General features: G+C 42.7%; 1 protein-coding gene across 4 annotated transcripts in view; it reads left to right on the top strand.

Moving 5' to 3' along the window:
• LOC128910498 (complement C1q tumor necrosis factor-related protein 7) overlaps nt 1-14,049 on the top strand; it is a 129,245-nt gene that overhangs the window by 38,579 nt on the left and 76,617 nt on the right. For 3 of the 4 annotated variants that reach the window (XM_054203806.1, XM_054203808.1, XM_054203805.1), the window contains 3 exons: nt 10,454-10,648; nt 11,555-11,800; nt 12,529-13,533. In XM_054203806.1, coding sequence (XP_054059781.1) covers nt 11,563-11,800; nt 12,529-13,160 — 870 coding nt within the window. In that variant the 5' untranslated portion in view covers nt 10,454-10,648; nt 11,555-11,562 and the 3' untranslated portion in view covers nt 13,161-13,533. Of the gene's footprint in view, nt 1-7,677; nt 7,980-10,453; nt 10,649-11,554; nt 11,801-12,528 lie in introns of those variants that run through there. The other variant, XM_054203807.1, reaches the window with a different exon arrangement.

The following is a 14,049-nucleotide window of genomic DNA, read 5'->3' as shown; positions in this document are numbered from 1 at the left end:
AGAAACGCCCGCTTACATCTCCTGAAGACCCTGCTGAGATCACCCTGAAGCATCACACACATGCAGAACACAGTCAAGGTAAAGCCCACTCCTTATCAGCCAAAGGTCAGACCTTCCTACGGAAGAGTGGCGACTTGACTGACAGCTGCAGCTTCTTCCTGCTGTTCCCTGGAGGAACCCAAGGAAACAAACACTTCCCAGACAGGATGGATTTCAAAAAACAGTCAAATTATTGTTGCAAGAACTTGAGTGAGAGAACACCTTCAAGGTCGGATATAAATACAAGGCACGTGGCTTCAATAGAGTTATGCCCAACTACACAAGGCCCAAATTTTGTTCTTAATGATAAGCAGGAGTATGGCTGATGCCCTGTTACAAAGTCAGAAATGACCAGTTATCAGATACTAGACCTCATCTGCACTGTACTAAAAAAAACTACAGAAATTATGCTGACTTCATCAATTTTAATCCATTTTAATCTCCCATGAGAGAACTGATGTGAAATATAAAAGAGCAGTTCACAATTACTTAAGAAAAGCAGAATCTGAAAAGTGCTCTTGAAATAACCTGATTTTACACCAGCAGAGCAGTATTATTCCTGAAATATCATTGATGTTGTTGTTTTACTGATGGAAGAAACAGAAGCATGTAAGATTAAATAATTGCCATGGAATAGACATTTCTGATCGAGGAACAGAAATTGGATCTCCTGAAAGAAAACTCTGTGCTCTGTTTTCTTTCTTCCTCTCTGTGAATCTGATCAAACACCACTAATAAGAGAGAGATTTGCATTTGATTTCAATGTGTACAGAACCAGGCTGACAAATGATTATGTGTATCAAATTCAAGTTATTGTATCACAGGAAAAACTGTCATTCTTCTAAGTGAATTTGTGTCAGACAAATTTGTGTCAAACAAAATAAGACAAAGTCTCCCCTCCTCTCCTCTCCTCTCCTCTCCTCTCCTCTCCTCTCCTCTCCTCTCCTCTCCTCTCCTCTCCTCTCCTCTCCTCTCCTCTCCTCTCCTCTCCTCTCCTCTCCTCTCCTCTCCTCTCCTCTCCTCTCCTCTCCTCTCCTCTCCTCTCCTTAATATCTCACGCTTGTTAAACTCTTTTAAAACACTTGTTATGCTGTATTGCAATTAGGATATATAGTAGGCTATAGTAGTTAGCAAAACAGACTGAGAGACTCTCCAGAGCTCTATACAACAGCACGAGTTTTTCACTTTCAAGGTTTGTACAAATTAGAAAACAAATAAATAATACTTTTCTTTTTCTTTTAAGCTTTTTTCTTGGAGATTTAAAGCTGACTTCCTGAAATGTCCAAGTCAGAAATACAGAGGAAAAAGGATTAGTGTCAGTGTCACTTCAATAAGAAAAAGCTGTGATAATAGATTTTAGATTTTTCAATGTGTTGTAAGAACACTCCAAACATTTCTTCGAATGAGCAAGTTTGACACTTATGTCTTCACAATACATAGCAGTTTCTGTATTAAAAAAGAAAACCAAACAACTCAGACTGAGACTCTACAAATCCAAACAGTCCACCATAGAAATGGTTCTCATCAGGAGACTGATGAAAGCAAGAGCAAATCCTGGAGGACACAAGTTGGCACTGTGGCTCAGGGAATGCTGCAGTGGGGAGAGGAGTAACGATCCATTACGGAATTTAACAGACCTTTGAATGCTTTGTGCTGCAAATTGTTATTTCCATATGCATGGAGTGGACCCATGCTGCCAGATTGGGATCACAATGCTTTATTCCTCTTTGAATAAGCACAAACTGTCAGAGCCATGAGGGCACTGGCATCCCTGACTGTCCCTGCCAGCCTCTCCTGGGGTGTCCCACCACCCTGCCTATGGTCCAAGACCCCATTTCAGCCCAGCTGACCCCCACCCACAGGCTGGCGTCCTGGTCTGGCTCTCGGATGCTTGGGGTGATGGGACAGCCTCTGGCTGACAAGAACCTGCCCTGCCGCTCTGTGTGGAGCTCCATCACTCCCAGCCCCAAGGAGAAGCCAGCCCTTGCCTGACACAAACACCTCCACAAGATATGAAGTTGTAGAACATCAGGTCCATCAACTACAACTGCAGGTCCTGTGTGAGAGCTTGCTGGGTACCGACGGGATTGCCAGAGGGTGGGCTTGGGTGGAGCTGGTGTTCCTGTGAAGACTGATGGGAGGCAGGACACAATGCCCCTTCTGCTCTTCTATGGAAACACAAGTCTTTGTTTCAATAAGAAAATACCATACCATATAGAATTTAAATGGAATTTTATTTCACAGCTCCAAACTGTTTAGAGCTGTCTTTCTAATGTGCATGTCCTTCATGCTCACAAAAAGGTCAACGTCACTGAAAATCAAGTTGTTATTTAAAGGTTTGATTTAATCAGGAAGAAGCATACTTAAAAAACGTGCTATTACCCAAAAGCAGACATTACATAAATTTCATTCTATTTTTATATCTTTCTGGCTCCAATCTCCTGAATCTGACATTAACCATAACAATCACACGTGTGGCTAAACCAGGCCAAATTCTCCTTTTTCTATTCCAGTATAAATATAGAAGTAATACTGTTGAAGTAATAGCTTTGAGGTAGACTCACTCCAGGAGAATGGGATTTTTCTCAGAACAGCCACAGTCAGGAAACTATGCTGACTTTGAGGCCAGATTTTTATCTCCTGTACTGACAAGTTAGAGCACCAGCGTGGAAAAGACCACCAGGGTTGATGTGAGAGCCTGGCAGTCCCACAGGCTGGGGACATACGTTAACACGGGTGGCATTTTGAAAAAGCACACGAGGCTTCAAAACTCTGGTGCCATTTTCAAAACACCTTAGGCTTTCAAAAGTTCAAATTCCACTGATTTAAAGTAAGGCTTAGCTTTTAAAAGCATTTATCATGTGTGCCAATGGGATACAGCCTCCTAAGACTTACACCTCTCTGAGATTCAGCTTCACAGCCACAACTTCCCCCTTAAGTTTGACTCTTTGGTTTCATGTTGAGGTTCTCTCTTTGGTGGTCCTGAACTTGCCAACGGTGCACCAAGGGTCAGAAGATGGAGACCTCGCAGCGAACTCTGGGCAGTGGATAGTGCAGTGGCCTGTGGATGGAGTCCTGCAAGAAAGCAGGCAGCATCTGCATGGCTACAGGTTGCCTGGGGATTGAGCCATGGCTGGTGTGCACAGCCGGGGTCTCACGTTACCATCCTGAGTATCTCTGCTGCACAGCACTGCTCCTGCCGGTGTGCCTGAAGAGACCCTCTTCAGAAACCCTAGACCACGGCAGCCTCTCATGCTCCAGTTGGTACCTCACAGGTTTTATGTTTTATGGTCCATGCACTTGGACTTGGGTACCCAGTTCCCCTCCAGATGCATTGTCTATGTGTGAATGTCATATGGGCTTTTTCTGAGGTGGAACTTTTAGGAACTTTTGTAAATTCAGCCCAAAGGTTTTAGCACCGCAAAGATATTTCTTACCCAGGTATATTTAATTCCAGAATGATGATTTTCTACGCCTGTTTTCACATGCACGGTTGTGCAGTTATCTTTTGAAGATTCTCAAGCGGGAACTTGGGAGCTGTAGTGAGTTTTTTTCGGGACTGGTATTATCCAAGCTCTGTTGTGCATTTCTAGCATTCTTGGGAGCATGGCTTGGGTACAATGGAGCATTTCAGAAATTCCTGCTTTTATGCTGCAACATATATACTCTCAGTAATAAAGTTCAGAGTGGTATAAGATAATTAAATTCATAATATAGGGCTTTTACAATGCCTTCCATCTTCTTAGCATCATATAAATAAAAACTAATTATTCCTCCACAGTCTCGTCAGAATCCAAATTTTGAAGTTAGAAAATTTACACTTTATACTACCTGTGCACTCCCCAGTATGTTAAGGACTGTTTACAATATCACCTGGATTGAAGGGACCGCGGTGTAATCCAGTATCATCTGCTTTGAAGGGACCACAGTGTTTCACAAGTCATTTCTTGCTGGGGATTTGCCCACGTAGGCAAAATTTCCAGTTACCCTCTTGGACAAGCTACTGGCTTGCTGTGTTGCAACAGCAGCGCAGAGAGACGCTTTGTATGCTTAAAAATGTTGCTAATACAACTATGATTATTTGCAGTGTTAAAAAAATTTCTCGTGTCAAGCCCCAGACAGATGTCCTCCTCCATGTACAGCAGAACAGGGATAAGAGGTTGCCACTCAGCTGAACACGGCTGCTCCCTGCCCCAGGTCACAGCCTCCGCTGCTCCTCTGTCAGAGAAGTTTATGGGAGCCTGCCCCAACTTGCTTCAAGGGGAAATCAACCAGCTTAGTCCTGCCCAAGCATTTAAATCACTCCTTTGGTCTTTGCCCAGTTTGATGGAGAGACGTAGTCCCTGGCTGGATGCCTACTTTTCCGCAGTGTTCCAGGAAAGGCACAGTGCCTGGGTGATATCACCCGATGAGTTTCCAGAAGAAAATGATGTGCTGGGGGAGGAGTGTCCCTTTCAGGTTCTAGAAGTTTTCTTCTCTGTATGATTATGTTTTTAAATAGTGAACACTGTTCTTTGGTACAATACGCTGCCACCAAGGGAGCAACTGTGTGAAGGAAAATCCATCTTCAGAAGTTTCCATCACCTAACAAATGACATTTACTTTGAGGGGATGAGAATTAAGCCACACCCAGGGACTAGAACACATTCAGCCATAAATCCAGCGACATTCCCAAAGTTGTTCTTGCTGTGTGTGTCCTGAGCTCACTTTGCTGGTCGGTCCTTCATTCACCCCTGTGCAGTGATTGCTGTCATGATGGGCGCTCTTTATGGACTTTCATTCACAAAGCCCAGGTGTGAACACAAGTGAGCACAAGGCACAAGGCAGTAGAAGTCCATCTCCTGTGGCTCATGGCAATAATCTATGACTTCTGTTCTTGGTTGTCCTCATGTGCCCTGCAGTCTGACGTTTTCTTTTTACACCCTCTGTTTTTCCTCTTTCCATGTCATCCAAAACGGTTTTCCCAGTCTGTTCTCCATTTTCTCTTATATCATGGCAAGGTTGGTAAAACAGAATGATCTAAGATAGGAGATGGAAATTCTCCTGGCAAGGGCTGGGGAGGAACCGAGAAGCAGCAGCCTGCCTGAACTGAAAGGAGACGGGCACACTGCTCTAGGCATCTATCCACATCTTTAGATGCCTACCTACTTCCACGTGTTGACTCCGGTTCAGATTCATAGCTAACCCTGCAAATTGCAGGTCACCCCTGAAGGCATCCTGTGGTTTATGGGTCCTGTCTGTTTTGTTTGGTTTGGGGTTTTTTAAAATTAATTTAAGAAAATAGAGAAAACCTTTTATAGAAGCCTGTACCCAAGGTGTAGGGACACTTGTATCCTGAGTCTTCCAGTGTTAAATCCTGTCCATTTTTCATTACATTGTAAGCAACCATATTATTGTCTCCATGTTAATTGCCAACTGTAAGCAACTGGCCGAGCTTCTCGGCTCTCTGTCAAGACAAATCTGTCAGGTTTCATTTATCTGTGTGTTCTGGTACAGCTGGCAGTGAAACCGCCTCGCCTGCCAGCCCTCATGTTAAAATTCCCCCCAGCTGAGTCAGACTATCTCACTGATACATGCCTTGACCAACTTCTAGGGCATTTTTTGTAAAAGCAACCTTCCAAATACCGGGAATGGCTGGAACCAGAGAGACTATGTTTCAAGTCAGACGCTGAGAAATAAAGTTATTCCCACTCCTTTGATATTTTGAAAATCAAACACATTGAACTTCTGGTCTTGATTACAAGTGCTCTATTTTTTCATGAAGGCTTGAGATGTGGTTGAAGAATCTGACTGCATTCAATGTAGTTATGAAAGGGACTGTTCAAACATGACTGAGTATAAACTTAAGCAACTGAGATCGTTAAATGTCAGCATTGCTAATAAGGCCTTCAAGGATTGTTTTCTCAGAAATATTTAGCTGATGTTCTTTCCCACTGGCTGATCGATCACTTTGGGCACCATTGGCCATTCTGGGACTGGGAATCAAAAGTTCAGGCTGCTCAAGAAGTGTCAGGTCACTCTCCCCTTCTTACACAAGGGAAGTAAAGACAACATAAAGCCACTTGGAGATTGCTGGATTGTGTAGCTAACCCAAGGAGTGTGGTGGTGGCCAGCTGTGGTCTTGATTCCTTAGAGTAAGTCATGGTCTTACAGGTGGAGCTCTGGAAGCCCAGCATAGTCCCCACAGCACAAAATGAGCTGGGAGATGCATAAACCTGTGCCTGACTGAAGGTGAATGATCAATGTAAAATACCTGGGAAAAAATCCGTAATTAAGACTCGTATTTTAAATAGCATAAAAATCATACAGTGCAAAGAAACTGCAGAGCATGGCATGCTAAACTGCAAGCCACTGTTTCTGAGGCTTTGTAGAAAGGTCAGTGGTGGTGGCAAATTGAATGGCAGGTTTGGACCCTTCAGGCAGGTGCACACAACTGATTTTTGTGGATCACGTTTTGAGAGGGAAAAGACAGGCATAGCTAGTGAGATTTCGAGCTAATTGTTGAGGGTGTCTCTGTCTGCTTCTCATCCTGACTCGTTACCTCCTTTTCCACCTTGTTTCTCCTACCACAGCTCTCCTGGATGGGAGAGCTGGGGAAGGTCTGTACATCCCACAGTGGGGATGCAAGGTAGCCATGTGAGGCAGTACAGACCTTTGCTATTGGAGAGCCAGAGGATGTACACCCCATCTTGTTCTCCACCCCTAGGCCTTTGCCAGTGCTCCAGACAGAAAAGGCCCAGGAGCATCGCTATTCTCGTCTACATCTTTTTGCACAAGGAAGTTAAAACATATCTCCTCCTTCTCCTGAAATAGTTGTGCATATGTATTGGAAGTGAATTCAAAGCTAGCAAGGAAAGACAAAAGTAGGAACATGGCCAGGATAACTTGTGCCTAAAAATTACTGGCTTTTGACCCAGCTTTTATTTATAACAGATGCATGGGAAATCTTCTAGGATTGTTTCAAAACAACGCCAATCAGTAAATTTTAGAATTAAGACCTGTATAGCTGGACAAGGGAGGAAGATTATATCATATACCAGGAAGTCTCAAAACTGGGAATTTGCCACAATCCCTTAATTCCTAAACTTAAAAAAAAAGTTAACGACACAAACTGAGTATACTAGTAATGAAGTCAGATTTCCTAAAGTCTTTATGATAAAGACCCTCTGCCCAGCACGTCGCTTCAACGGGAATGTAACGTACAGAGTATCTGCTCAAAGTAGATCATCGAATCATAGAATAGTTTGGGTTGGAAGAGACCTTTAAAGGTCATCTAGTCCAACCTCCCTGCAATGAGCAGGGACATCTTCAACTAGATCAGGTCTCTCAGAGCCCCGTCCAACCTGACCTTGAATGTTTCCAGGGATGGGGCATCTACCACCTCTCTGGGCAACCTGTGCCACAGTTTCACCACCCTCAGTATAAACAACAGGCTCTGCTAAAAAGGGGTTAATCAAGGGCAGACTACCAAGAGAGAACAATGAAGAAAAAGGTTGCTTTAAATTTCACCTGGCATTTCCAAAGCATTTTATCAAATGAAATAATTTTGAAGAAAAATCATACCTAATCCTGCCTTTCCTTGGCTGACATTTTGTTTGTATTTTCTGTCTTCTCCTCCCTTCTTTCTCTTTTTAACAGGTTTTAAGAATATTTCTGCTAATGCTGTCTGTCCCTGGCAGAACAACCCCAACTCTCTCAGCCTGTCCTCATAGGAGAGGTGCTCCAGCACCCTGAGTATTTTTGTGGCCCTCCTCTGGACCCACTCCAACAGGTCCATGTCTTTCCTGTGCTGAGGGCTCAAGAGCTGGATGCAGTACTCCAGGTGGGCTCTCACCAGAGCGGAGTAGAGGGGTAGAATCACCTCCCTCGACCTGCTGGCCATGCTTCTTTTGATGCTTCTTTTGATTCTTTAGATCTGTCACCTTAAAGACTGCAACAAGGTATTAGGCCCAGAATAGCTTTTTTAATATTTTTCGAATATCGAATGAATCAGAAGATCTTTTGGTTTATGCACAACTGCAGTGATTATGCTGCTTGTGCAATTCGAACAGTGACAGAACAAATTAGTCTGCCATCCTCACTTAGAAAATCTGTTCCAGAGATTACTGCACACTAGAACAGATCAGCATGTCTACCATCTTCCAATGAATGCCTTGGCTTGCACTCTTGCTCTACCTAGTGGGTTTGGAATCTATTGAAATACCATTTTCTAAACCTGGAATAACATTATTCTAATCCTGTGTTCATAGCATTCTCATTATTATTTTTGTTGATGGTTTTGATGAAGATGATTGTTATCGTTGCAAACAAGAATACCATGTGCTTGCTCTGGCTTTAAATATTTGGGAAAAAGGAATGAACTCCTGAACTGCCGTTTTTCCCTGAAGAAAAATTATTTGGCGTATATAAATGCCATTGTTTCCTAGCCCAGTTTATGGACAAAAGTTTGTATCTCTGAAAAGGACAACCAGAAGCCAGGACCAAAGTGTAATTAATGACTCACATTCTGCCTACCAGTTAATGCTCTGTGGATCAAGTAGCTCATTGTAACATAGGTGACTCCTGAGAAAGTGATCTGGGAGGTCTACTCCACCCTCTAACTTCATAAGCCTGGGTGAATGGAAATCTCCGATTTTGGCTTCCTAATTCAGCCTTAAATTTCAAAAGCACGTCCATATGTTATCATTCACAATTAACACAGCAATTTACCTTTTAGAGCACTCCTCAGGAAATAGGGGGCAGGGGTTCAATGCTGTGCATCCTTCCTTGGTCTGAGGAGATTCACACTTTCCAAGAGACTGCTGCAATAACAGAGGCACCTTCCACCCCTCCTCTTAAAACTGGGCCATTACGCAGGAAAAAATGCAAGAGTCTGAAGTGAAAGGGCAAGAGAAGTCCTGATTCTGTGCATAGCTTCAGAAATGTCATTTGCTGGGTACCACTGTTGGAAGCAGCCTTCTGTATCCCCCCCACCCCCCCAGGCCTAAATTCTGGAACGTAAACATCATCACCTGTACATTATCACCATTTCCTCCCAATCCCAGCTCTGTTCCCCTTCCTGCAGTCCCACCATTCTGCTTCACAGCCCCATCACTCCTTAAGGCCCTCAGCCCATAGCTGAAAGGTCTCTATGTTCCCCTCTATGCCTTCTCCTTCCCAAATTGGTTCTCCAACCACGATGCCCCAGCCATCTAAGGCACATCCTTATCTCAACAACCCTGTTCCCCTCACCTTCCCCAAATGACTTTTTTCCCATGGCCTTAGGAGAAACACATGTCCCAGACTAATTAATTTCCTGTAGGCACATGAGAAGAACAGCAGGGGAGGTCTGGGAGCTGGAGAGAGCTTCATGCATCAGTAAGCTACTGGCCAGCCAGTGACAGGAGCAGCTGTGTGAAGGCTCTTACTGCGATTTGTAAAAGTCCTGGACACAGGCAAAACCAGCAGTTGCTGAGATTGTTTTTGCTTGGCCTACGTGCAACACAGTGTGGGAACATCTATCCTACTGATTCAGACTTTCATCTGGCAAAGGGCAGTTTTTGTTCCAGTCCTTGATCCTTAGGTCGTGTCTGCTTCTTATCCATCAGCTCTGTAAAATGCGTACGCAGTCTTAGGCATGAACCCCCTCCACGCTGCTCCCTCCTGGCTAAGTGCTTAAAGTTGTTCTTCTCTGCAGTGAGCTTTGTTGTCCCTGATTTAAGCCCTATGAAAATCCACACGCTTTATTTGGGTACACACAGTAGTGCATCCAAGCAAACGTCGCTGTGAAGTTTGTGCTTGTAGCTAACTACTGCCGTGGAGTTAGCATTTGCTGCTCTGCCGTAATGTTAAGCATTCAGACGTTAATCCACTCTTGGAGGCTGTGGTGCCTGCCTGCCTGTAAGGCTTTATCAAATGACAGCAAAATTAATAGTTTGGTTTCTGCCAATTTGATACAAGATGCTTAATATGAAAAGCAGAATATACACCACTAAAGAGGATTTTGGAACACTGCTAGTTTTTCTCCAACTACAATATTTTCATGCTTTTATTTTTCATTGCCATTGATACCAAGGCAGTTTCTAATTTTCTATTCTGTAAAACAGAAAAAATTCTTCATAAAGACTGCGTATGTCTATATGTATATGCTGGTCTTTCTCCCTGCTGAATAGATTTGACCATGCCATATACCAGCTGAAATATGATGAACTGCAAATAAATGTAAGGTTTGGGTTTTTAAATCAATCAGCTAAAGCCAAATAGTATCACAGAGAAGGGAACGGGAACAACAGTTTCTAGATTGATTCACTTTGCAACTTTAACTCTGAGTTTGAGAATGAATCTGAGTTTCACTGTAAAAAAAGGCAGCTGGTATTTCACACAGATATTTTTCTAACGAACTCCTCCACTACATTTCTTCCTTTTCTCCCCACAGAAACCTCTGGACTCTGATTTCCTTGAAGGCTGTAAATTAGCTCTGAAGGAATGGACAACGCCAACAAAAAACCCCACACAAGTCTTCTGAGAAGCCAGCAAGGGAACTAGAAAAAACAGCTTGACACAATCTCACCTGACCCATGACTGACTCTCTGCTAATGCAACACTAATTTAAGACACCTTTGTACATCAGGTGCTGCAACTCCTCAGCATGTTACTGTTTGTACAGTGTTTTTTCTTTAGTCTCCCAGTACACAGCGGAACAGAGAAATCCAAATTTACATTCAGCTGTTTATAAAAACACCCAAATACTAAATATAAAGCTTTAAACAATATTCTTGCAAGATATTGCAACAAGGTTCATTTCATATAAGAAAACCCAACCTGTTAGCAGCCCCTTCACACGCCATCTGTCCCCCGCAGAGCAACTGCTGGATTTGACCTGACTAAGTAGGTTGAAGTGCTTATTTTTGCTGTGGTCATCAGTGTTTCCAATCAGCCACTGGAGCTGTAGCTCTCTTACTGGTGTCCCTTCTGAAGGCTCAGCAAGTTTCTGCTGAGGTTATTCAGGTTGGAGATTCATTTGCAATCATACAGGCAAATTTCAAAATGAAATGAAGGTGTAAGCTGTGAAGCTGTGTCTTCACTAGAAGTGACTGCTCCCACGGGCACGTCCTCCTAGCACAGCTGTAACTGCCTCCACCAAGAGGGCTTTTCTCTGTAAAACTTATGCAGGTCCCAAAGACAAAATAAACTATGCAAGCAAAGGACTTTGCATTGAAAAGTCTAGATTCTTTGTTTAATGTGTCAAAATTTGGTCCAAAAAAGCTAGCATTTGCCAGTTATGTCAGTCTACAAGCCACTTGAAAGACACAGAGTAGCATATGCGGTGAACAGAAAAAAGTCCAACCTGGCAGACTTTCCTCCTTGCCTCCTACATGGATTCTGGTAATGCAGAAATCCCAGGTTGAGCTCTGCCCGTGTACCTGTGCATAATGCACCCCACTGTCACACTTACTAGACTATTCAGAGCCATCTGCACGTGACTAGAGTGCCATAATATGCATAAATAGTCTTATTTGTATGTATTTTTTTCCAGATCCAAGGATGTTTGTGCTGCTTTACATTACAAGTTTTGCCATCTACACAAGCGAACAACCTCTTCAAGGCCAGTTCAAAGGAGAAAATTACTACACCAGATACATCTGTAGCATCCCTGGTTTGCCAGGCCCTGCGGGTCCCCCTGGAGCCGGCGGATCCCCGGGGCCACACGGACGCATTGGTCTTCCAGGAAGAGATGGTAGAGATGGCAGGAAGGGAGAAAAAGGTGAAAAAGGGAGCGCAGGTATTGAATATTTGTGTAACCTAACACAGTAGTACAACAAAGTAAGACCTTTCATCATCACTGTTATACATATATATATATATATGATGAATGTGTGTATGTGCCTGTGTGGGTTTAAGTGTGATGCGTGTATATATAGTGAGAGAAAGAAAATATGCAGATATATTTTAGACATGTCTAATACGCGTATACTGAAATCTGTGTAAATAAATGTAAATGCACAGCCTTCCTGCACATAGATGCTAAGAAAAAGGTTGGCAAAAATGACGGATGTGTGGTGTCAAAAAAATAGTCTCACTAGTCCCATTAGCGAGGAATAGAAGATTAGCAGGTATTTAGGTACACACTAAAAATGCTCATCGAGTAGGAGATATTTAACGCACAAGTATCATTCTATAGGTAGCCACGCTGCTGTCCTTCCCACCAGCAGTGCCCATAGTTCAGTCAGCAATGGACTGACCATGTATAAAATTCTCCAATGCGTAATCAAGACGTATGAAGAAGAGCAGGAATATAGAAACAAAGGACCCTCAGGCTGTGGAGCCCGGTCCTCTGTTACAACCTGCCATTCCTTTCACAAGATTACTAGAAGATTTTGAAAATAATTTTGGAGTATTTTGAAATTCTGATGATGTTTTTCTGGTTTGTTCAGGCACACACAGTAGCTCACACAATCATTTACTGAGCTGATATGTGCAACGATTAACTAACTTAAAATGTTTTTGAAGGTTTAAGAGGAAAGACTGGGCCATTAGGACCAACTGGAGAGAAAGGAGACCAAGGTCAGTCTGGTAAAAAAGGACCTGGAGGATTGACTGGTGCCAAAGGTGAAGTAGGTCCAGCTGGACCACCTGGACCTAAGGGAGATAAAGGAGACCGAGGAGAACCAGGTGCACCAGGGGTCTGTAAGTGTGGAAAGATAGTGCTGAAATCTGCCTTTTCTGTTGGCATCACCACCAGCTACCCAGAGGAAAGATTACCAATTGTATTCAATAAAGTCCTCTTCAATGAGGGGGAACATTACAACCCTTCCACAGGGAAGTTTATTTGTGCCATCCCAGGGATTTATTATTTTTCTTATGACATCACCTTAGCAAACAAGCATCTTGCGATTGGGCTGGTTCACAATGGGAAGTACCGGATAAAGACATTCGATGCGAACACAGGCAACCACGACGTAGCTTCTGGATCCACAGTGATCTACCTTCAGCCAGAAGACGAAGTATGGCTTGAGATCTTCTACACTGACCAAAACGGTCTCTTCTCCGATCCAACGTGGGCAGACAGTTTGTTTTCCGGATTTCTCTTATACGTTGATACAGATTACCTTGACGCTTTGTCAGATGAAGATGAGCTCTGAAGCAGATGATGTCAAATGACATTCAAACTGGACAACCCAGCACAGGATTTTACCTAGACGTATGGGGGGCACAAGTTGAAAAAAATAACAAAAACCTGGGAGTTTATTTTTGCTTTGATAGGAACCAAATCTGAGCTCATAAGGATCTTTCTAGAATCTAAGCTGGATTTTTTTCACTGAACAGCAGGGATATCAAAAAGAACTGTAACAAAAGACTGCATCACTCCAGGACTCACTCCTCCTGAAAGTTATGTTTATAATAATATTTAAACAAATTTAAGATACTGTACATTGGATTTTATATAAAATATATTAAGTTGCAATGTAGAATGGTTATTTTGTATATGACATTAAAGTTAAATTGAACAACTGATGGCATAGTCATTTTTGGTCATTTTAAGACAGGAAATATATTAAAATCAGACAAACATTTGTTTTTTTAAAAGGAGAGGAATTAGGTAGGAACGTCTGCTTCAGGATGCAGCTGAAGAGGTCATAAGGACAGTCCTATCTGATATTTACACAAAACACTTATATTCATAATTAACTGACCTCCTAATAAATACATGAAGATTTGTACTAGCTGAGGACTGCCCAATGACAGTCCTAAAAGAACAGAACAAAGGCATTAAACATGTAAAATAATTGAAAACTGGGAGATCTGAAAACTTGGAGACAGGCAACCAGTATTCAATGTGGGTATTTTCAGTATATTTACAAGTACGTTCGCTATTCTTTCAATGCTATTCAGTATCTTTACAAGAAATGTGGATGAAAATATAAACTTTTTGCTGAAGAAAATTATGGATGACAAAAAGCTGATAGAACAGTAACCAGTAATGAGAATAAATTATATGGAACAAACTGAGTCACATCGTTAAAGCAGACT

Source organism: Rissa tridactyla, chromosome 5 (assembly GCF_028500815.1).
Source record: "Rissa tridactyla isolate bRisTri1 chromosome 5, bRisTri1.patW.cur.20221130, whole genome shotgun sequence".
Taxonomy (NCBI): Eukaryota; Metazoa; Chordata; class Aves; order Charadriiformes; family Laridae; genus Rissa; species Rissa tridactyla.
This window is presented reverse-complemented; position numbering and strand designations above follow the sequence as displayed.